Here is a 22,607-nt window from a genome sequence, read left to right as displayed (position 1 = left end):
GTGTGTGTGTGTGTGTGCAGCAGATGGTTACGGTGCAATATAACTGAATATCTCTGAGCTGATATACACTATGTCACGTTTTTCCAGGAAGTCGGGGCGATACGATCTGTCACTTGTTTTATTATCCACTGTTGTGTTCTGACATCGGGAGCAGCTGCACTTTTACAATCCGGTTTCCCTCCAGTCGGACGAGTCGGCTCACAGACGCCGACCGTTCGTTTACACTCAAACTGGAAAGGGCCAGTTTATCACACCCGCCATTTAAAAAACATGCACAGGGGCAAATCCAAAAATGAAAAGTGACCACCTGATCCCCCCCCCCACCCCCACCCTCTGTTCCTTCACTTAATCCCAGTCAAACCCGGCTATTACAGAAAAAAAGTGTCCAATCCTCCAGCCTCTCCCTCTCCTTTCAGTGCAATCTCCCCCCCCCCCCACCTGTGCCACTCTCCTCGTCCCTGTTCCATTATTTTCAGAATGACAAAAAAAAAAAAAAATACATGACAATAAGAATCCCCGATGTCTGTGGGAGCGAGGGGCCGGCCCAGAGGTGACCCCTGCTATTCTTGCCAGTCTCTGTCCCACTTTCCACCCCCCCGTCTCCGCTGATAGCTCGGTCGCCTTCTCACTCCAGATACTGTCTGAACCCCCGAAGCTGCCCCAGCCCGGCTCATTTCATTCAGAGCCTCTGCTGCACCCACACACACACACACACACACAGACACACACAGACACACACACACATGCACACACAGGCAAAGGAATTTTTAATAATAACTTCAGAGTGGCATGATTGGATACGTTCCCGTGGAGAGACGGAGGAAAGGCAAAAGCAGCAGAGTTGAGAGATGGGAAATGGACGGGGGGGGGGGGCGTGAAGGGATGAAGGGATCTAACGACTTTGCTTCTATCTCATTTGCAGATCCTATCCCTCTCGGTCTAGATTACAACGTTATATCCCTGTGCCAGTGTAAAGCCTTTTGGGCCGAGGCCTTTTCCTCGTGTGCTCTTCCTTAACGTATGTTCTGTGAGACTCGAGTTAACGTGGAGATAATATTCATACGCATTTTAAAATAAGCCTCATCTGCCCGTCCTCTCCACACGCCAAGGAACAGGGTCCGTTCAAAACATTCATCTTTATTTCATCATCATCAACGTGAAGCTTGAATATTAAACTCGATCGAACGATAACCAGCTGTTTGGCAGATGTTTATCCAAAGTGACTTAATATGTACAAATGAAAACATCATTTTTTTTTAGCAGGGCCTCGTTGGGAGTGAAATGCATTAACCTGTTTCCTGCATAGAGCTGCGAGGTTTAAAATGTGTTTTTATTAAATTAGCCGCCACGCTTTAGGCACAAGCTTCTCTCTCACACGACTCTACCAACCGGCCACGTCTCTCCTCGTAATGAAGCTACAGTATTTGTAGGGATCAAGAACACAGTAAATAATTGGTTGTTATTTTGCAGTTAGAAATGTGCATGAGGTCAAAGTTCACTCATTTTTATTTTTCTGTTTGTAATTTATTAATGCTTGAAGCTTCTCTATGTTAAAATGTTTTCTAGTCCTGTGAACCTGTTACACTCAGCAGTCGTTATATACTGTTCATGTTTTTTGGGGGATGGCAGAGGTCTGTGTGTGTCATTGTTTTGAAATATACTGATGTCAATTATGGCGTTTTCAAAACTGAAAGTACAGATCAAGGTTTGTGTCTTTGTTACATTTGACTCAGTTGGTTTTGGGTTCATTATTAACAAGTGATCTGCACCTTGAAGGAATCCTTCAATGGAGGCTAGCTCCAACATGTGCTATGTTGTAAAAAAGTAATTCCACTTGTAATAGATCATACGTGATCAGAATCTTTGGTGTGAAACGACAGAACGATGCTTCACTCTACATTTTGTACATTTTTTTTAATCCTGACTATGATCTTTTACGACGCTGATTATGTTCATTGTTTTAAAATGATTGATTTAGAGTTTAGTCTTTTCTCATCTGAATCAAACTGTTTTCATTGTTTCCTTTCAGTTCTTCATTTTCAAAATGTAAATAACGTAGTTACTTGGTCTCAAAGGCAATAAACGAATAAAATGTATTTGAAACAGACTGGACTTGCTGCTGGTGGACAATCTTTTTTGATAAGCCATTAAACAAATGAATAAATGAAAAAAGGAAATATATATAGATATATATATATATCTATATATATAGATATATATATATGTAGTTGTATATGTATATATGTTTTTGAATAAATGTATATGTATATCAATCATCAATCAATCAAATTGTATTTGTATAGCCCATATTGCACTGCACACTAAAGGATTTTATATGACAATCATCCTCTTCTTATCACCATTTGTATCTGGGCGTCTGTCTGATATCGGCAGCAGGTTGTCATCTTTCTATGTTTGACCCCCGACCGAGACCGAGACCACCTCCTTTGGTCAAACTTAATTGTTGTCACTTGGTCTGAATCACCTTTCACACCTTGGATTCAGCAAAACTGAAAAGGCCAAACCCAAGTGTGAAGGCTCCCTTAAGATCACACAGGTTTACATCAATATTGTTCCTCTTTAGCTCTATGTGACTTCATGAGTTTGGTTAAAACATCTTATCTGCCTGCAATTACAAATTCTTAAAGAAACTACACAGATACAAAGATCGGCCATGTTGCATTTGCCATATTCAGACATTGTATAAGGTAAAAAGAGATAGAGGTCGTTGTTGACCGCTGGCGACCAAAAGTGGAGCAATTTGTATAATCGCTCTTTAATGTCGACCTCATCACGAGTGGGAAATTACAATCAATGGAAAGGTTGTTAAACTATGTAAATGTTTAAGTAGTTAAGATGTAATTTCTACAATATCAGCAGCATGTGTTTATGGTAAATAAAGTTTTACAAACTGCTTCCTCGGCGTTTTAAGACGCTCGTTAACACACAAACAGCTTTTTTACAGATTTTTTACAATCGCCTTCCAAAGTGCAGATTTTCAAAAGCTCCCATTTTATGTGTCTCTTGTAACTTCACAGTTCACTTTGTGCATTGCCACTGTTGCTTTGTGCCATGAGCAAGTGTCAGACCCAACAACAACAACTATAGCAGCTACGCACTTGTTTCTTTATGTTTCTTTAACACTGTGAGGTCTAATTACAAGTTTACAGCTAAATTCAATTCACTTAAATATCTACAGTAGTGAAGACAAGACTTTAGTCAACTTAAACTATTGGTTAATTTCAGGGGAAGATTATTGTTGTGGCCATGTAACCGGACAAAGTCCAGTCTCCTGCATGAAAGCAGCAGAGCACACACCCATCTACTGCATCAGCCTCCACACCCGCTGCCTCCTGCTTTGCTACATAAGGAGAAGAACATCTCCTGCATTGGGCTTGAATCTGTTAAGCAGCACCGGCTCACGGACGGGCCGGTGCTGCCAATAAGCCTCAAACATTGTTATTTTCAGAACTGCCTCGTACCGCTAGCTACTGATGCAACATATCATTAGAAAGCTAAGATTCTTCCGATTCGACTGGTGTAAACCATTACAAGATCTGATCACCACAGCCGGTACAATTAACGTCTCAGTCAAGACACTAACACAAAAAAACCTATCACAAAGTCGACGTCACTCACCTAAGAAGCATCATATTAATCCACAGATCGATAACATTCCAACGAAAACAGTCTTGGTACAAAGGTCCAGACGATCCAATCCAGTAACATAATCAGTCCAAAACACACTATTACATCAAAGAATAGCCACAGTCAGCTGTTGCGTAATCTCAGCGCAGCCAGCATCGAGATGTAAACAACATGAAAGATGTTTATTTGTATAAATTTTAAACCATATGCCCGGTTTTGCCTCCTTTATATAAAAGTATGATTTTGAGTGTAAAAGTAGCCTTTTGAGCCTGGTTGGTTACCATAGTTCCAAATGGCCTTTGTGGAAAACGCCTAGACATGCCCTTAGGAAAAAATCTGTGAAATATTAATTTTCTGTGGTATTGTTATCAAATTTGAACCACGGCTAGTCAAGGCTTCATGCTCGGGTCCCAGTGTGTTTTCCAGCTCATAAGTCCCAGCTGGAGTCATCTGCAGGCATCTGTTTACCAAAAAATATTCAGGTGGAAATAAAAACCTTCTACTTCACTGTGTTTCAACTGCTATTACTCAATGTCAGTAGCACTTAGACTGATTCTGACTGTTGGGGGGGAAAGTTTAGAATGTTACCTTTCAAAGAGACCAAGATCATGCATGTACTCCAAATGGTTCAAGAACAGCTTTCAATTTACTTTCGGTACTCCTCAGACAGGCATTTTAGGCGAATCTCACCCGCTGCTTAAGAGGCTACATGTAGAATTGTGCAGTAAACTATATTTCACGAATGACGTTCAGTCCAAAGACTTTAAACCCCAGTTTTGTTGCCAACAGAAGAGTGTGAGTGTCTTTAATGATTAAAAATGAACAAATAGTGAACACTACACGTGTCTAATTCATGTTCTAATGATATGCATGAATCTGCTAAATGGAGAAACAGCCTCGTTCCTTCATTCCAACGACAGCTGCTCATCCCGCGAACACGTCAAATGTTCCTCAGTAATTGGAAGGAAAGGTTTGTGATGACAGAAAGATCTCTGTGTGCGATTAAGTCTGTTTTTAGTTCAAGAACATTTTTGCGATTCCAGCTCCGAGAGAAAAGCTTTCCCTTCATATTGAAGATATTGGTGCAGACTGTCAACTTCAGTAAGGTTCAGACTTCTGTACGAGACTGGAAGCCTATCTGCCCTTCGGCTTCCACCTGCCTATTAGGGTGGAACATATTGGCTTGATAGGTTCTGTGTGCATGTGTGTGTGTGTGTGTGTGTGAGGAAGACATGCAGCATAGAATGACCAAATAGGACACACAGAGACACACACACACACACACACACAAACGGGTGGGCTGGCAGTGGTGAGCCTTATCGTTATGCCACAAAGTGGGAAGATTAGATTACTCACTTCCCTAAACCTCTAACTTGGTTACCATAGCAATAGCAGTGTGACTGGGGCAGAAGTTCGTCATTGTGGAGGCTGCTGAGGGGGGGGGGGTGGACGGATGGACCAGTCGCCAGGGGAACCGCGGGGTCACTCAGCTCTTTTACATGAGTAACATCTTTCTATTCTGTTCTGACTTCAAACATGTCGGGAACTAATGTGGTGGAGCTCATCTGCAGGACAGGGTTAGAAACTACTAGGGTGCAAGAATATTCACTAAACAAATCACTACAACGAGTCATTTTATTGTTTTAACATATATAAGATGATAGGAATAGTAACAGCTTATTACAGAATATTCAGTCATCTCAATGTTTATATTAGGCTCCTCCATTCATGAGGTTTGATATTCAATTTGTTCCACCACAACATTTGGAGATTCGGTTAAATAATAAAACGTGCCGTCCTTCCTTCTATAATCAACTTTGTGCCTTGCTGCAAACTGGCGGACGGAGATCCATTAAAATTTAATTCATAATTGCACCATATTGAAGCCGCGCCCGTAATTCAAATTAATACAGTGCTTGCAAATCCATAGTGTTGCGGCGGTCTGATCATTAGATTAATTACCCCAATCACGCTATCGTATTTCAATTAAGCCAAGTGCAGTGTTTATCTTTTCATTAGTCAACACTCAGAAAAGTAAATGTGGAATAAACGAGTGGCGACAGGGGCGTGGCGCTGGGATATACAAACACTGATCTAATTCTCGGATCCAGCCGCGGACCCCCGGAGTCTGATCTACAGCGATGGAACGGCAGGATAGTGATTTTAATATCCTCCATTTTTAGCGAGGAGCTTGAAAAAGTCTGCGGCTAAACAAAGCGGAGGGAATAAAAGGAGCGACGCACAAAGGAAATCAGGTAGTTGAGAAGACGGAGAGAGAGAGAGAGACACTTTGAAGAGTGCCCCATAAATACTGGTAATTAGACTCCAGGCCGTCCCTGTGCTCTCTCTCTGTCTGCGGCTAAGGACTCATAATGGACTCGTTTTTTTTTACCATTCACACTGAGAAATGGCTCCGATAAGTTACGGGACACGGTTCTGACCTTGACAGAGCGCTTCATTTAGATAAGAGTTACACTTCAGAACTGCGGTGGAATTAGGTCACTTTACTGCCGCCGGGCCAGCGAGTCCACGGAGCGTCCTAATGGCTCCTGAGCTGTTCTAGATGGTTCTCTACGGCAGGGGTTTTCAACCGGGGATCCGCGGCCCCCTGGTGGTCCGCGACGGCATTGCAGGGGGTCCGCGAAATTCGATTTGATATTTCGACACATTTCCAGATTACTCTTGAATATCGTGAAAAATATATATAATAAGAAAAATATGTCTAAAATAATATAAAGGTGCTGGTGATCATGAGGTTAAACTTAAGTAGGCCTCAATTGTTTGTGTTATTTTGTATGATTATCATTTGTGACATATTCTGCATTACTTTGTCATTTTCCCTCTTCAGTTGCCCCAGTTTATGTTGATTGATATTGCTCACTGTTACTTTAACGTTCTCTCAACATGTCAGCTACATGTCTGTACATTTAAGTCGTGAATGTTATATATTGATGTACATGTGGTTCTGAGATGCAGTACAACTACAAACTGCATTTTATTTTTGTTTCCAATTCTTAAGCACTGAAAATCAACGGTTTTTGTTGTTTTTACGCAGATTTTCTAGATTTGTTTGAGGTTTTTAGGTAGATATAGATTTATTTGAGGTTTTTAAATAAAACCAACATGGAAAACCAAATGTTAAAACTTCCTTCTATCCACATGCACACACGTAGTGGGTCACGGATTACTTTCTAGTCAGAATGGTGGTCCCTGGGACAAAACCAGTTGAAAAACCCTGCTCTACGGGACTAATGTAAAACCTGAAGACTTGATATCTAATAGTGAGTAAATGCCACAAAGAGAGAAAGCACAGAGATAAAGTACATGTGGGTCTTTCATAAGGAAAACAGAAGATTGCTGGTTATCAAACTAACATTGCAACAGGCTGAGAAAACAAACCAAAAATAACGGTTGCAAAACGCCAGTTAAGTTGAAAAAATAAATCCTTGATCCTCACCAAAAATTGAATGGGTTCTTTCTTGTTCCAAACTCCATCATTCCACTAAGTTTGTGGTTATCAGTCAAATGAGTTTTGTATAATCCTGTTTACTAACACACTAACTTTGAAGAGGTGAATAGAATAACTCCAATAGTCACCAAATTGCAATTTGCAAAAAAACTAATTTTATCAACATGCCTGATTTGTTTTAGTCAAGACCCAAGAATGATTCCCTTCATGGAGAAATCAGTGATAATTTAAAATTAGTTTTTCCTCATATCCACATCAAAGTTGAATGGGTTCCTCCCTGACTCAAACCACACCCCTCCACCAACTTCCCTGTTAATCCATCCAGGAGTATGGCCTATGTGTCTAATTTTGCTAAAACATGAACAATATAATCTAACATAACAATTGGCTCATAAAAATATATGTAAATATGGCTCAAACGAAAACAACACCCTTCTATATAATATATAAGAAGTCTCAGCTTCGGTGCAGAAGTCTCCTTCCAGCTGTAGCTGTCCATGGTCCTGACACGTATCGAACCAGCAGCTGCTCCAGCACCGAGACGCTTTCATGGCAATAAACCCGAGAGTTACTGGGAAGTCTCAGTCTGAACCGCAAAACGCCAGTTAAATTAATGGGTTCTTTCTTGACTCAAACTTCATCCTTCCACCGAGTTGTTTGGTAATCAGTCCAGTGAGTTTTGCATAATCCTGTTTACTTACAGACTAACTTTGAAGAGGTGAATTGAATAACTCCAATAGTCACCAAATTGCAATTTGCAAAAAACTAATTTTATCAACATGACTGATTTGTTTTAGTCAAGACCCAAGAATGATTCCCTTCATGGGAAATCAGTGATAATTTAAAATAATTCAAAAAGTTATTGGTTCCTCCCTGACTCAAACCACATCCTTCCACAAACTTCCCAGGAGCATGGCCTATTGGTCATTTTGCTAAAACATGAACAATATAATCTAAAATAACATTTCGCTCACAAAATATATATAAATATGGCTCAAATGAAAACGAATCCCTACGGTCCTGACACGTATCGAACCAGCAGCTGCTCCAGCACCGAGACGCTTTCATGGCGATAAACCCGAGAGTTAGTGGGAAGTCTCAGTCTGAACCGCAGCAGAGAAGCAGAGTCACTGCTCCTCCGGCTAAATATATCTCTGCAGTGATCTCACAGCCACAAATCTCCGATCTCACTCTTTTATATCTTTTTCTTTCGTTTCAACAAATGAGCCTTACAGCTTCTCGCGTGACTCAACTCTCTGACCGCTCTTTATTTCTGGACAGGAAGTGTTGAAACCCGTACAAAATCTCCCCGGCCCTCGCTCGCCCCTTTGTCCTGCCATGTGAGTGCAATTCAATTTCTCCACTGTGCAATTTGATTTTGACAAATGTCTGATTCTGCCCGAAGGAGCCATGTGACCGGGCTCGTGTCGTGAGGGCAGTCGAGTCGTGTTCTCACTTATCAGATAAAGGACGCAAATACGCAAGAGGACTCACAAAGCCAGCGGGAAGGCACACTTGATGCATCGCGGCTGCTCTACACACAAACACACACACAAACACACACACACACACACACACACGCACACAGCCAATGAAACTGGCAGCTACCCAGCTGACCCAAGTTTTATGTGTGTAGATTTATCATTGACCATTAAAATACATTTGATTTTCACCAGGACGGCTCCCCACTGCTGGATTCCTCAATAGGAGTCCGACCCGCCTTTTACAACCACTTTCTTTAACCTTCTCCCCCGCTCATAAAACACCAGCAGCTCTCTCTCTCCACCGCACCCCCCCCCTCCTCCTTCCCTTCCCTCTCTTCTACTGTATCTCTCCATCTATGTCTGACCTCTGCAGTGATTCTATCTTTACAGGGTGTGTTTGTGTTACTCTTCCTCTTGCCCTTGCCCTCTCCTCCTCCCCCCCACCTTCACTCCTATACTGCACGAAAAACCCTCTCGGCCCCCGGAGCTATTTTTCCTCCTTAATTGTCTCTCTCTTCCTCCTGAATGATCGATTCCTCATATTTGATCTGACAGCTGGAGACTGAGCACAGAACTCCAGTTTCTCCTCGGAGCCTAAGAGAGGTCTCGCAAGGTCGGCGTTCGTAATAAGCTTTCACACAAAGGAAAAGCCTCTGTCACTTGGTTGTAGCAGATTGTTTTAAGGTTCATAATGACACTAAACTCCTCCCCCCCCCCCACCTGATGCTGTCTCTGTGCAATGCTTTTATTCCATCTAGAGCTGTGTGCGTTGGTCTATGATATTATGAACAACTAACTGTGTACAAATCTACACACAGAGTTTTATTCTAAGGGACTCAATATGCATTTCTGGTATAATTTTGCTTATGAATCCTAAAGATTTCCTAATAAAGACTAAATGTATTCAAATGTAGTATTTATAGTACTAATCCCTGCATTAGTTTGGAGGAATTACTTGTTGAATTTACCTGAACATCATCTAAATAATTAAACCAAATTATATCTATGCTTTAGGGAGTAAACTACTTTTACTTTTTAAAAACTCTTTTCCTTTTGTACTCTTCACCGCACACTTTATTTCCCTTATACTTTTTTCTCCTAATATTACGTCCTGCTACTTTAAAAATCTGTAAAGATAATAACATTTTGTGAGTCTGCTTGATGAATTACACAGGGACACACTCATCTTTGTTTCTTTCCAATAACTGTTCCCACAAAGCCCCATCACATATTACTGATAGGATTTTCCTGACCAAATTCGCTAGCTACCAATTAAGCTAATGTTTGCTTCATGTGTTTTCAACCGGTACATAAGATTGGTCCACTCCACATGTTAAGAATGAATAAAGATGAGGAGGAAGTAAAGAGGAAGACGTATGTCCTCATCCTCGAGTTCCAGCCGCTCAATCAATAGAAAGAAACTGCTCATTGTTCTCGTAGCCATGGTGAGTATCTGAATTCTGGTTTGAGGAGACTGACGACTGATTGCCCACTGGGTAACTTCCCAGGGGCCACGGATCCCGAGGACACTGATTAATTGCTAATTAAACTTAAAAAATCACTACAAATGAAGCAGAATATCATGTGTGACAATCCCGGTGTGCGGTTACATGTATGTGCTCCTCTTCAGATAACTGAGTTTAATGCAAAGCAGGAAGCAGGAAACATTCATCCATAGGACACACGTCTTTATTTTATTCCTCTTTTTTCTTTCTCCTGCCTCTTATCACCGTCTGTGCTGTTTCTCTTTCCCTCCGTCGCCGCCCGACTCGCCTTCTGCTTCCTCGGTTGCCGTTATCTATTGTGCGACTCTCCTCAGGCCGTTTCTTTGTCCAGTCTCTCCCTCCCTCCCTCCCTCTCTCCCTCTCTCCCTCCCTCCCTCCCTCCCTCTGTCTGTCCCTCGTGTTGACCCAGCACCGGTTTCATTTCCTCTCGTTCATCCAACTGTCTGCCATCTTATTTGGGAGGTGTGGGGGGGCTGGACTAATCTCTCTTTTTTCCAATCTCTGTCTCATATGGTTTGGTGAAGCTCCATGCTGGAGAGTTAATGAAGGAGCTGCATGGGTAAACACACAGGAGGACCAGTGTAAATACAGTATACGCACGCACAGCAGCACACTGAGGGATAAACTCCACGGCCGACTGTGTCCAGTCAGTGATGCATCGGGGGCCGAGGCTTGTTCGGAGATTAGATAACGAATTAGAGTCTCAGTTGAACGACACATTATTCATCTACTGGAGGTTTTACATGATCAGTTATTCAGAAAAGCTATTCATAAAAAGTCAGTCACAGCCCGAAGCTTATTTCCATCTTATTACAATAAACTCTCAGTGGCTTATCACCACCTCTAAACTCGCATCTTCTCTGGGCTCCAGTGTTCATTAACTGCAACAACAACAAAAACATACAACAATAAGAAAAGAACAATCAAATCATCTCTGACCTCCCGGGCCATGAATTTCCACGATGGTATGAAAAATCAGCTCAGAGAAAGTGGGAAACTGGTTCGGAGCGAAAATCCATCGCACATATTTATTTTATTTATTATAATTATCGTTGCACAATCCTCCAGCAGAGCTCTCCTTTCATTATGTAATGAACAACAGCTACTGACAGATATTCTTTCTATTCTGCAGTTTTAATGCGAGAGAAGAGCCGACTCTGAAATGTGTCCTGCTGTGGACATTACACAGCGAAAGATAACGTGACTAACACAGGTTTCGCTGTTTTACATTTGATTTACATGAGTGGGGTAATGATCATAATGTCTGTGCAAGGTGTTGCTTATTTTTATTATGTGTGACATGAAGTTAAAGCTGAAAGAGAAGTCCTGGAAGCCGTCCGTTCCTTATGTGCTTGTAGGTAAAGCTGTGTCGTCCACTAACAAGAAAAGTCGCTGGTTCGATCCCAGTCCACCGGCTGTTGTGTCCTTGGGCAAGACACTGAAGCCCAAAGTGCTCCGGACGGATGTGTGGACAGGGTGTGAACATGTGGGTGTGAACATCAAAACGCTACTGAGTGATTATCAAGACAAGACAGTGTGTGTTGTCACAACTGTCACTATGTCAAAACTGACACACAGCCCTTTGGCAGTTTATTAGGGACAGCAAGCTAAAACCAGCCGAGTCCAACACGACAGTCACGAGGTCCGAATGTTTGAGACAGAATCAGAGGTGTTGATTCACTTCGGATCATTTTAGAGGCTGCTGATATTAAGCTCCCTACAGGTGCGAGTGTCTCATTTAAACCTGTTATACATTGAGGTTCTAGTTGTTATTGAATGTTTGTTTTATCTATTTTAACATTGGTATTCGAATATTGGGGATTTATTACTTTATACTTAATAGATGAACTGACTTTCCCCAAAGTGAATCAAACTTCTCATGCACATGTGTGTGTATCCGTCTGTTCACTGCTACAGCAGATCATACTTTTCAGTGAACAAACACAACGAGCAAGAAGCAGTGCACGAGCCAAAGCAGAGGAGGAGGAAGAGGAGGAGGAGGAGGAGGAGGAGGAGGAGGAGGAGGAGGAGGAGGAGGAGAAAGAGGAGGAGGAGGAGAAAGAGGAGGAGGAGGAGGGTGAGTAATCTTACCGTCGTCTCCTGATCCTGAGCCGGCATCTGCAGAGGAGAAGAGAAAATATAAACAGTTATTAACCTGAGGCTCACGTGGCAACAGACATTAGCTGAGTAAGCGAGCATCTGCATGTGTGAGTGTGCGTCTCGGCCTATGTGTGTGTGTGTGTTTGCTTGTGTGTGTGTGTGTGTGTGTGTGTGTGTGTGTGTGTGTCTGCGTGTGTGTGTGTGTGCTATGCGGGGTGTGTTTGAGCGAGAGGAGGTTTCTCTAAAGATAGAGCAGAAAGTGATACTGAGACTCAGAGTTAAAAAGAAAAAGTCCATGAGAACCCCGTGAGGAGGATGAGGAGGAGAGAGGAGGATGAGGAGGAGAGAGGAGGAGGAGGAGGAGGAGGATGAGGAGGAGAGTGGAGGATGAGGAGGAGAACGGAGGAGGAGGAGGCGAGTGGAAGATGAGGAGGAGAACGGAGGAGGAGAGAGGAGAATGAGGAAGAGAGTGGAGGATGAGGAGGAGAATGAGGAGGAGAGTGGAGGATGAAGAGGAGAATGAGGAGGAGAGTGGAGGATGGGGAGGATGAGGAGGAGAGTGGAGGATCAGGAGGAGAGTGGAGAATGAGGAGGAGAGTGGAAGATGAGGAGGAGAATGAGGAGGAGAGTGGAGGATGAGGAGGATAGTGGAGGATGAGGAGGAGAGCGGAGGATGAGGAGGAGAGTGGAGGATGAGGAGGAGAATGAGGAGGAGAGTGGAGGATGAGGAGGAGAATGAGGAGGAGAGTGGAGGATGAGGAGGAGAATGAGGAGGAGAGTGGAGGATGAGGAGGAGAACGGAGGAGGAGAATGAGGAGGAGAGTGGAGAATGAGGAGGAGAGTGGAGGATGAGGAGGAGAGTGGAGGATGAGGAGGAGAGCGGAGGAGGAGAATGAGGAGGAGAATGAGGAGGAGAGCGGAGGATGAGGAGGAGAATGAGGAGGAGAGTGGAGGATGAGGAGGAGAATGGAGGATGAGGAGGATGAGGAGGAGAGTGGAGGATGAGGAGGAGAGTGGAGGATGAGGAGGAGGATGGAGGATGAGGAGGATGAGGAGGAGAGTGGAGGATGAGGAGGATGAGGAGGATGAGGAGGATGAGGAGGATGAGGAGGATGAGGAGGAGAACGGAGGAGGAGGAGAACGGAGGATGAGGAGGAGGAGAGCGGAGGATGAAGAGGAGAGCGGAGGATGCCCTGAGGCGTTGAGCATCCTGCCTTCGCCCCCTTCCTGCAGTGATGATAACCCCCCTTCCCCCCCACCCTCCTATCAGGGCTGTGGGAATCTTCTCCTTTTCCAGTTTTCAGTGGTTTGAGTTCCCATGGTCTTCTCCGTGGCTCTCCACACTAGATCTGTGTGAAGCTCCCTGGAACACGCCGAGCTCACCGGAGTGTAGAACATGAACGGCTGTGAGAGGGAGACTGATGAGAGCTCTGAAGAACAGCCGCCGTGGAACTGGAGCCGCTGGATAAAGCCTTCTGCTAAAACGCGCCGGGCCAGAGATCATGCAGCGTCCCGGAGGACAGTGGGGGGGGGGGTTTAATAGCTCAGCTCCATGGCAGTGCCCAAGTGAAGAGGTGCACACACCAGCTGGAGAACTGGGACCATCATCGCTCCAGAACGACCAGCAAACCGTCCGTGAAACTGACACTTTTCATGACATAAGCTCTGGATCAATAACAGATTTCCACTGGGGCAAAGAGACGTCTGCTGTGGGAAGATTCTTCGAGTTCAGTGGAGCCGAGGATTAAAGAGCAAGTCTGAATATCACCAGTGAGCTGAAACTGACTCCAGAATTTAAGAGATTTAACTAAATCATTGGCAAATTTTAAATTCTATTTATTTTTCTTGCTTGCTTGACTTGAGTAATTCAGTCGCCTTAATCGCCTGATAAATATCTGGTGTTTTCTTACTTCCTGATCATTTTGAAAAACCATGACAACTTTTTCTAAGATCTCAATCTCCACCTCACACTGTGTTAAAAGCATAGATATCATATATAAACACTAGATGTCTCGGCCGCGTTGCCGGCCAACCGAGTCGAACGTCACCACATGGCGGCCATCTTGCTGCAGGCGGCTCGCTCACCCATAACATTGTGTTGTAGTGGTGCGTACTTTTTAAATAACCATAACTTACTCAATTTTCAACCGATTTTGTTTGGTTTGTTATGAACGTCAGAGATGTAGTTATGACACTGAACAAATTATTAAATTGTTTAGAAAAATTACATAATTATTCATAAGTATGCAGTGTCATTGCTACATCTCGGACGTTTATAACAAACCAAACAGTTTAAAAATCGGTTGAAAATTGAGCAAGTTATGGTAATTTAAAAAGTACGCACCACTACAACACAATGTTATGGGTGAGCGAGCCGCCTGCAGCAAGATGGCCGCCATGTGGTGACGTTCGACTCCATTGGCCGAGACATCTAGCCTTATATATGTCTATGGTTAAAAGTGGTAGATGTGGTGAAAACATACACCGTGTACCAAGATGGCCGACACGTCTCCACTTCCTGTCACTATCCAGTAAATGAAGCTGAAATACAAACGTAGCCATCTTGCACATTCGGAGCCAGAAGCCGAGTCTCAATCTCTCAAACAAACACAGTAATAAAACATCTTTTCAACATTTACAATCGCCCGAAGAATGTTTACACGGTAGCTTTGTTGCTATGGCGACGGTTGTAAGGCCGGGACCGGCTTGCGACGCCACAGGAGCCGAGACAGAATCATAATCTTGTGCGACTTAGTTTTGCTTCAACTTGTGTCACAGTTGAAAACAACAATTTCATCTTTATTCAAAGTGCTGCAAATTCCACTGTACTGATGTTTGACTATATATTGTTTTTTAATAAATATGTGTTTTATGTTTGATTCTTCAATCCTTTATTTGGATTTTGTGGTATCTTTTATTGAAGATGTAAGGATGCATTTGAACTTTAACAATGTGTTTATATGAAATTTGCAGGCAGAGCACTTGTTGCCAAGGTAACGGATCTACCAAAGGAGACCAGAGAAACAACAATGAACCCACTCAGCGCTTTGTATCATTAAAGCGAGTGATCATAAGAAAGAAAACAAGGGTCAGTGGTCAAAATCTCCTCGGGTCAGAGGTCAGTCTCTCCCTCTTCAAGTTCTCTACACATGTGGGATTTCCCTCGGTGGAGAAGTTCAAGTTCAGGAGGACTGAAACAACGAGTCCAGCTCGTGAGATGAAGCAAATGTACATCATCCCATTTTACAGCGAAGTACAGCGGAAGCTATTTTTAGTCCCGACAACAACACCGTGAACAAAAGAGTGGGGGGGAATTAAAACTCTCACGGCCGAAAACTATCTTCAAGGTTTCAGGTCAGAATTACTGAAAAGACAAATCCCCGGCAAACGTACACACGGCACTGTGGTGAAGAGACAACCGGGTTTCATGGTGATACAACATATTTGTTAGACTTCAAGGACACACACACACACACACACACACACTGAAACACTTTGTTCACATGCAAACTTCAGAGGGCGTCTTTAATGTTAGAAACACACACTCGTGCCGATGGCAAATTTTAAATTCTATTTATTTTTCTTGCTTGCTTGACTTGAGTAATTCAGTCCCCTTAATCACCTGATAAATATCTGGTGTTTTCTTACTTCCTGATCATTTTGAAAAACCATGACACTTTGTTCACATTCAAACTTCAGAGGGCGTCTTTAATGTTAGAAACACACACTCGTGCCGACTGCCCTCTGCTGTCTCTCCTTCTCTGAACATCGGCAGAATTCCAGCGACCTTGGAACATGTGGGACCCTCAATGTGCCGTGTTTCATGAAAAGACTTAAGTTTGAGGATCAGAGGGGTTCAATTCAATACAAAACTTTACTATCTGAACAGAGGTTAGAGCAGGAAACGACTGGCGTTAGAAAACATAGCGTGGCAGAGAAGGTCTGAAGAGGGCTGAAGTGGTTTGGAGAAATTGGTTAGAAGAGAAGAAAGAAGAAAACAAGGTTCCCCAGGTTTGTGGGGCATTTTCCGGGAGTTTGAATTTATTCAGTCCACCGGTTGGTCACAGCTATTTTGCATTCAAATTACATGAGAAAGGCCTATAAGTAAAAAAAATCCATGTTTTAAATGAAATACTTTTTATAGCCATATCCTCCCTCACTGACTCCGGGTGGTGGGCAGGTTCTGATTGGTCATCGTGTGACATAGACCTGGCAGCGCTGGAAAAGAGAGGAGCCCTCAAGGAAGAATTCCTATTAACCTCAAAGTGCTGCTCACACCAGAGGCCATACTGTACACACACACACAGACACACACAGACACACACTTACACACACAAATACTAAAACACACACACACCACTGCCTGCTTGCACCTAAACGTACCTTTCTACCTTCTACTGAAAATAAGCCATTTAGAAGTCAGGTTTAAGCAGAAGAGGCAGTTTTGTGTATAAAAGTATGTGTAGTAAAAATGATCATATTCTAAACAGGCTGTTATACTGTAATGTTTTGTGACACAGACATGTCAGCTTCCTCTTATGTTTGCATAAACACGCACGTGTAGTATAATACACATGGTAAAAGGTGATGTGCAATATTTCACACAAGACTGACACAGATTGTTTGTGTTAATATTTCGTGATGTGTTCAGTTGTGGTTTCACACAAATCATCTCCACTATGTCACTTTAAATATGAACCAAATAAATTTTATTGACACTAACTCAGAATGACACGACATCTCCAACTTGCTATTTGGCTCCGTTGCAGGATTTTGTATTTGCTATTTACTCACACACTCGTGCTATTGTCCATAAACTTGTATCCGTCCACACACAGAGAATCAGACTTCATAGTGTCAGGCTGCAGTTGTGTGCATTGCCGCAAGTGGACCTCAGTGCAGTTCTCTCTTATAGTGAGTATGTGTCTTTCACTTGTTTTGCACCTTTAAAATGATGTCTCATTTAAAACTCGACAGTAACTTTATCTCAGCTCAGCAGGAAACAGGGACTTCACACCCACTGGCCACAGGGGTTGATGGATTCAGGGTTCAGCAGGAACTTTAACTATCTACCTGACCTTTGTGAAGAGAACAGATGGCCCCTGGGACCTCAGAGGCTTCATTATATACAGTGGTAGTAAAGTGGTAGTTAGCTATCACTGATGTAGTAAAGTTTCCTTCACGATGGACACGAGAGAAAAGTGTTCAAGCTCAAAGTCTTAACGAGCTCAGAGTCCTTAAAGGTTACACAAGTTTTCTGATGATTCTGCATGACACAGGTTACATCCAGTGTCAGTAGAAGCTTGTCAAGACGTTAATGCAGAAAATGTAACTTAATATATAGTTCCACATAATGTATATCATAAAATATAAATCATAGGATTGCTATTTTTTAGATATTTTAACACGGAAAATACTCAAAATCTTTGACCTTAACCCGGTACAGTAGTTTTCTAACTTTTTTTTCAGATGTTCTCCTCTATAAAAGCTCTGTTAGATGTTATCAGATCTCTCTCTATTAGAAACGTATGACTAATTCATTTTCATGAGGAGTTTACCATCCAAAGACTGAAGCTAATCTGCTCCATCACGACTGTGGGAATGTGGTTTCATCATTGTTGATCCTCAGTCGCCCCCGCGGAAAAACAAGCCACCACAAAACTGTCATCAGGTTTTTGATTCAGCTGTTGCCAGATCCTGATTCGTGATGCACTGATGTGACTCTTTCTGTTTCCTCTGGCATCGCACGACAACAAGAACTGATCAAATACCAGAGTTTAACAATCTGAACGTCACAGGGTGGTGGACACTGGGATCCTTATCTGTTTGTCAGCCAAGGGTTTCATTAAAACTAAATACTATATATCATATCATACTCTCTGTATATTCTTGTTTACGTAAGTCTATATACACATATTTATACATGTGTACATGTTATAATTACTATTATTATACCGCCATTACTATTATATATACTGTTGCTGCCATTATTACCATATACTGCTTTTATATTGGTATAATTACTATCATATATAAATATATATTATGTTATATTATATACTATATATACTGTACTATTCTTATATACTGTCTAACAATACCATTACCATCATATCATCAGTATTACCATCATCTTGACACTGCACCTTATCTACCTATTTTATTGTATTTTATCTTGTGCTTCTGTTTTTTATTCTTTCTACCTCAATATTTTTAATTTTATTGTATTGTATTGTATTGTATTTTATTGTATTCAAATATACCGGCTGCTATGACAACTTAATTTCCCTTCGGGGATGAATAAAGTACTCTATCTATCTATCTATCTATCTATCTATCTATCTATCTATCTATCTATCTATCTATCTATCTATCTATCTATCTATCTATCTATCTATCTATCTATCTATCTATCTATCTATCTATCTATCTATCTATCTATCTATCTATCTATCTATCTATCTAAATCTAACTTTGTTATTTATCATTATAACAATATACTACAAATTCAAAATTCTCTTAACTGCTGACCCTTTGTTTTTATCTCCCTTCATGTTGAGTCAGCTCTCCTTATAGCAAAATGTACAGGTCTCTTAGTGCAGAGACACATGGTGTATATGTTCTCATGCACATTGAGAATAAATAGAACAGATCAGCCCTTTGGTCATCGATGCCCGATCCATCTCTTTGACTCAGTGTCTCATCTGATCACTGCATCTCTAATCTCAAATGATTGGAAACGTGTGACATCTTCTTCTTCCAGCCCCGAGACGAGTTGAGAGGAAAAACACAAACACACACACACACACACACACACACACACACACACACACACACACACACACACACACACAGACACACACACATCTTTCATGTGGGATGAATAAAGCCTTTTTGACTTTGGCACTGGTGTGACTCCCTGAGGAACCCATCACTCAGCTGACTGAGAAAAAATATAAAAAGGGAAAGTCTGTGGCCGCTCGCCGAGCTGAAATAACCACGACCGGTCCGAATGAACCGATTGGCCGGTGCACCTGTCTGTCACTAACCGACTGTTTGAGACATACGCCTCTGGAGCAGAGGAGATAGTGAGAAGTTAGAGAGTGAGTCACAGAGAAAAGAAGTTGGCTTCTGGCATTTGTCAGTCAGTGCACGTCCGTGTGTTTTGGAGCTGAAGCTTTGAAGAGAGGCCCAATGGGAGAGGATGGGATATTTCAAAGTGTGGCCTGCTCCTGCTAGCTTTCCCAGGATTACCAACCCTAGCTTTAACTACAATACAGGTGCCACATATAGATAAGATAGAAACCAGAAAGTTAAGATTAAGATTAAGATTAAGATAGATTTATTTGTCCCAAACACATGCACAGACATGCACAAGAACACTCATGCAAGTAACCTCTGCTTTGAACCCATCTGGTGCAGGACACACAGAGCAGTGGGCAGCCATGTACGGGGCCCGGGGAGCAGATGTTGGGGGAGTAAGGTGCCTTGCTCAGGGGCACTAGACAGGGTAGGGAGAATCCTCTTGGATTTTTTTGGACAGATCAATCCAGGTTTGTCTTTTTGTTGTTTCTCCGTGGAGTCGAACCAGAGACGAACCAGAGACCTTTTTCTGCCCATAGTCCCAGTTTCTGCCACTAGTCCACCGCCTCTCTTGTCTCTATATTGATGACCTTAGCTGACCTTCTCGTGCCACATGTGAAACGTCCCAAACGTTCATCCCACTTCCTGCCTCTGAGTCACCAGGATGGATTCCGGCGTAGCGGCGCTCTGCTGATGTCCTGATGACGCTCGCTCGCTCGCTCAGCTCCGGCTCCACAGACGATAACCCTGAGCTGTGATTCTTAACTCGTCAGACAAACATATGGCGCCTGTCGTCTGTCCGTGCTCAGGCGACACGCGCTCCCACACAACAGTGATTAAAACGCGTCATCAACATTTTTAACAACGTGTCAATTAAACCCGCTGCCACTGTCCCGCTTAATGGCTTCCTGAGAATGATACTGTTCACTTTGTGAACTCAGTTGGAAAATGCTATGTGAGCACTTGCCTAAGCTTAACTCTCTCCTCGGGGGGAAATAGACCACTCGGTTGGTTTCGCTTTGCTAAGCTGATGCTTAACTGCTCCTCACTGCGCCGGGCGAGCAGCGGATGGGATGGAGAAGTGGTTCCATGTTGTGCTAATCAACTTCCACTGGCTTTGCACCACTGGGAGCTCTTCCCGCTATCGGACGCTCAATCAGAACTTCCTTATCTGTCGGCTGCATGAAGGTAATAAAGACTGGAGTGAACTGGAATAGCAGAAGTGAAAATTTGCTGTGTCGTCTGAGAGATGCAGCGGAGACGTCAACAATGGGCTAGAAAAAGACGCCACTTTGTGTGTCGCCACAAACCTGTGCGATGTAATGTGTATATGATATACACAGGTCTTTACAAGATGTCTTTCCTTGGGGACAAGAACTCGGAGGCAATGGTATCAGATGATGTTTGTCTCTGCCTCGGTGGCGTCACTTAGCACACGGAGATTGTTCTCTCGGCACCAGCAAACGTGGGGCTGCTTGTTTTTTTATTTGTTTTTTTTGGACACTGATCTGCTTATGAGGGGAGTGGAGAGTTAAAGTTACATTATGAACACTACATCCAGATTCCCTTTCACCAAGTTTACCCCCAGAGATTTTATGATATCTCTCATCCCAGCAAGGGAAACAAGTGCGGGCCCTGGCGAGCTGACATATATCCATTACACCGTGTACTGTTGCCGCTAATGGGATTTTCGGAAGATGGAAATAGAAAGTAGGATGGAGAGACTGAGAGAGGGGGGAAAGAGAGAGAACAATAAGCGGGGACAAGAGAGGATTGCTTTGTTGCCGTTTGTGCACAGCTTGTGTAAAACACTTTTGACACGTCCTCCTTACTTTTATTAGTCGCTCCCATCACTGGCATTCGAGCTATTTCAACATGCTCCAGTGCTGCACTCATTTGAAGTTAGCTTAGCCGAGAGTATCAGCTGCACGGCTGAGTGGTGTCGAGAGCAGCGAGGAGTCGCTTCAGAAGTCGCCGCCCGCCGTTCACTTCTTCCACATGAAATGTTCGCGTGCAACACTTGGATTATATAAGAAATCTCCCACACAGCAGCGTCACAGGTTTAACTTGCAGAGCAACAACAGGCATTTGTTGCACCTCCTTAAAAAGAGCTATTTGTGAAAGTCACGATTCCATTACTGCATTTTAATAGCATCTAGAATAAATACTTTGTTTTAATCCCCCAAAGGAAATTAGATTTCTTCTCAACACAAGCTATTTCACAAAAAGAAGGTGAGAGGAGTATGTTTTCGTAACTGTTTGATTGTAATAGAGGGTTTTTAATAGGTTATCTAATATCAATCTGTTGCATAAACCTCATATATATATATATACTCTAGAGCAACATGTGTCAGAACATGTTGCATCTTTTTATTACCAGATAATAAGGGGTTATGTTGGTTTGTTTGTCTTTGTGTTATCAGGTGTACACAAAAAACTACAAAACCAGGAGTGTGGTATGGGCCACCTTATTAATTCTCATTAACTAATCCATTCAGCAATTAAGGGAGAAACCATCAACACTGTGGGTAAGTCCACAAGAACATCTGGGAGTTGACCAGTGGTTAGTTTGGTAAACACCTCGTCATAACTCTTCATAGTCTTTTTATATGTAATCTCTAATCTCCATAAACTATTGCTCCTAGTTGAAAGTATGTGTCCCACTGAGTGCCGATAGTAGTTTTATTTATTGTTTTCTTTGTTTTTAATGAGGTGACATTAAATTCCGTCCATTTGAAAATTCAGAAAATTTATTTTGGACCAGATTCACTCAAATGGAGGAGGCTTATACCTGCTTTGGTCTTAAAAGGCCTCGTATACCCAGGATCTTACAGGTGTCCCTTGTGTTTTGGACGTAAGTGACACCGCTTGTTTGTGATTTCATTAATTTTACTTATCTTACATTATCGTTCTTGTCCCTGGTTTCGCTTGTTCGTAAATAAAATCTTTAGAAATAACAGTTTTCAAAGAGCATTCCTTCACGGTTCAATAGCCGTACACTGCCGGGCATGAAGTGGATATCTGTGTGCAGCACGAGACCCGGAGCCGAGCACATAGAAGCACTCTCATGCTCCGCTTGTCAGAGGACAGCACCACACTGACATCCTTGTCTGAATCCGGAGTTCTCTAAAGCATACTGCTTGTCATAGGGAAAGAAAGGGTTCTTTATCTCTCCCGCGTTCAAAAAGATACACAAATCCATATCACACACGCACTGGCTCGGACTGTCACATGTCCTGTATACAGGGCCTCACACACAGACCCACAAGCGAGCGATTCAGAGCCAGGCCGGACATGTCATGTGACTCTGCGCGGCCC

At 42.8% G+C, this 22,607-nt stretch overlaps 1 protein-coding gene across 1 annotated transcript in view; it reads right to left on the bottom strand.

Moving 5' to 3' along the window:
* Positions 1 to 22,607, bottom strand: part of tmeff2a (transmembrane protein with EGF-like and two follistatin-like domains 2a) — a 119,040-nt gene that overhangs the window by 48,961 nt on the left and 47,472 nt on the right. The window contains exon 4 of the mRNA XM_061088930.1: positions 12,198 to 12,224. Coding sequence (XP_060944913.1) covers positions 12,198 to 12,224 — 27 coding nt within the window. The remainder of the gene's footprint in view (positions 1 to 12,197; positions 12,225 to 22,607) is intronic.

This window comes from Limanda limanda, chromosome 16, assembly GCF_963576545.1.
Source record: "Limanda limanda chromosome 16, fLimLim1.1, whole genome shotgun sequence".
NCBI lineage: Eukaryota > Metazoa > Chordata > Actinopteri > Pleuronectiformes > Pleuronectidae > Limanda > Limanda limanda.
Note: the sequence above shows the minus strand (reverse complement) of the source record. Positions and strands in the feature narration are given on the sequence as shown.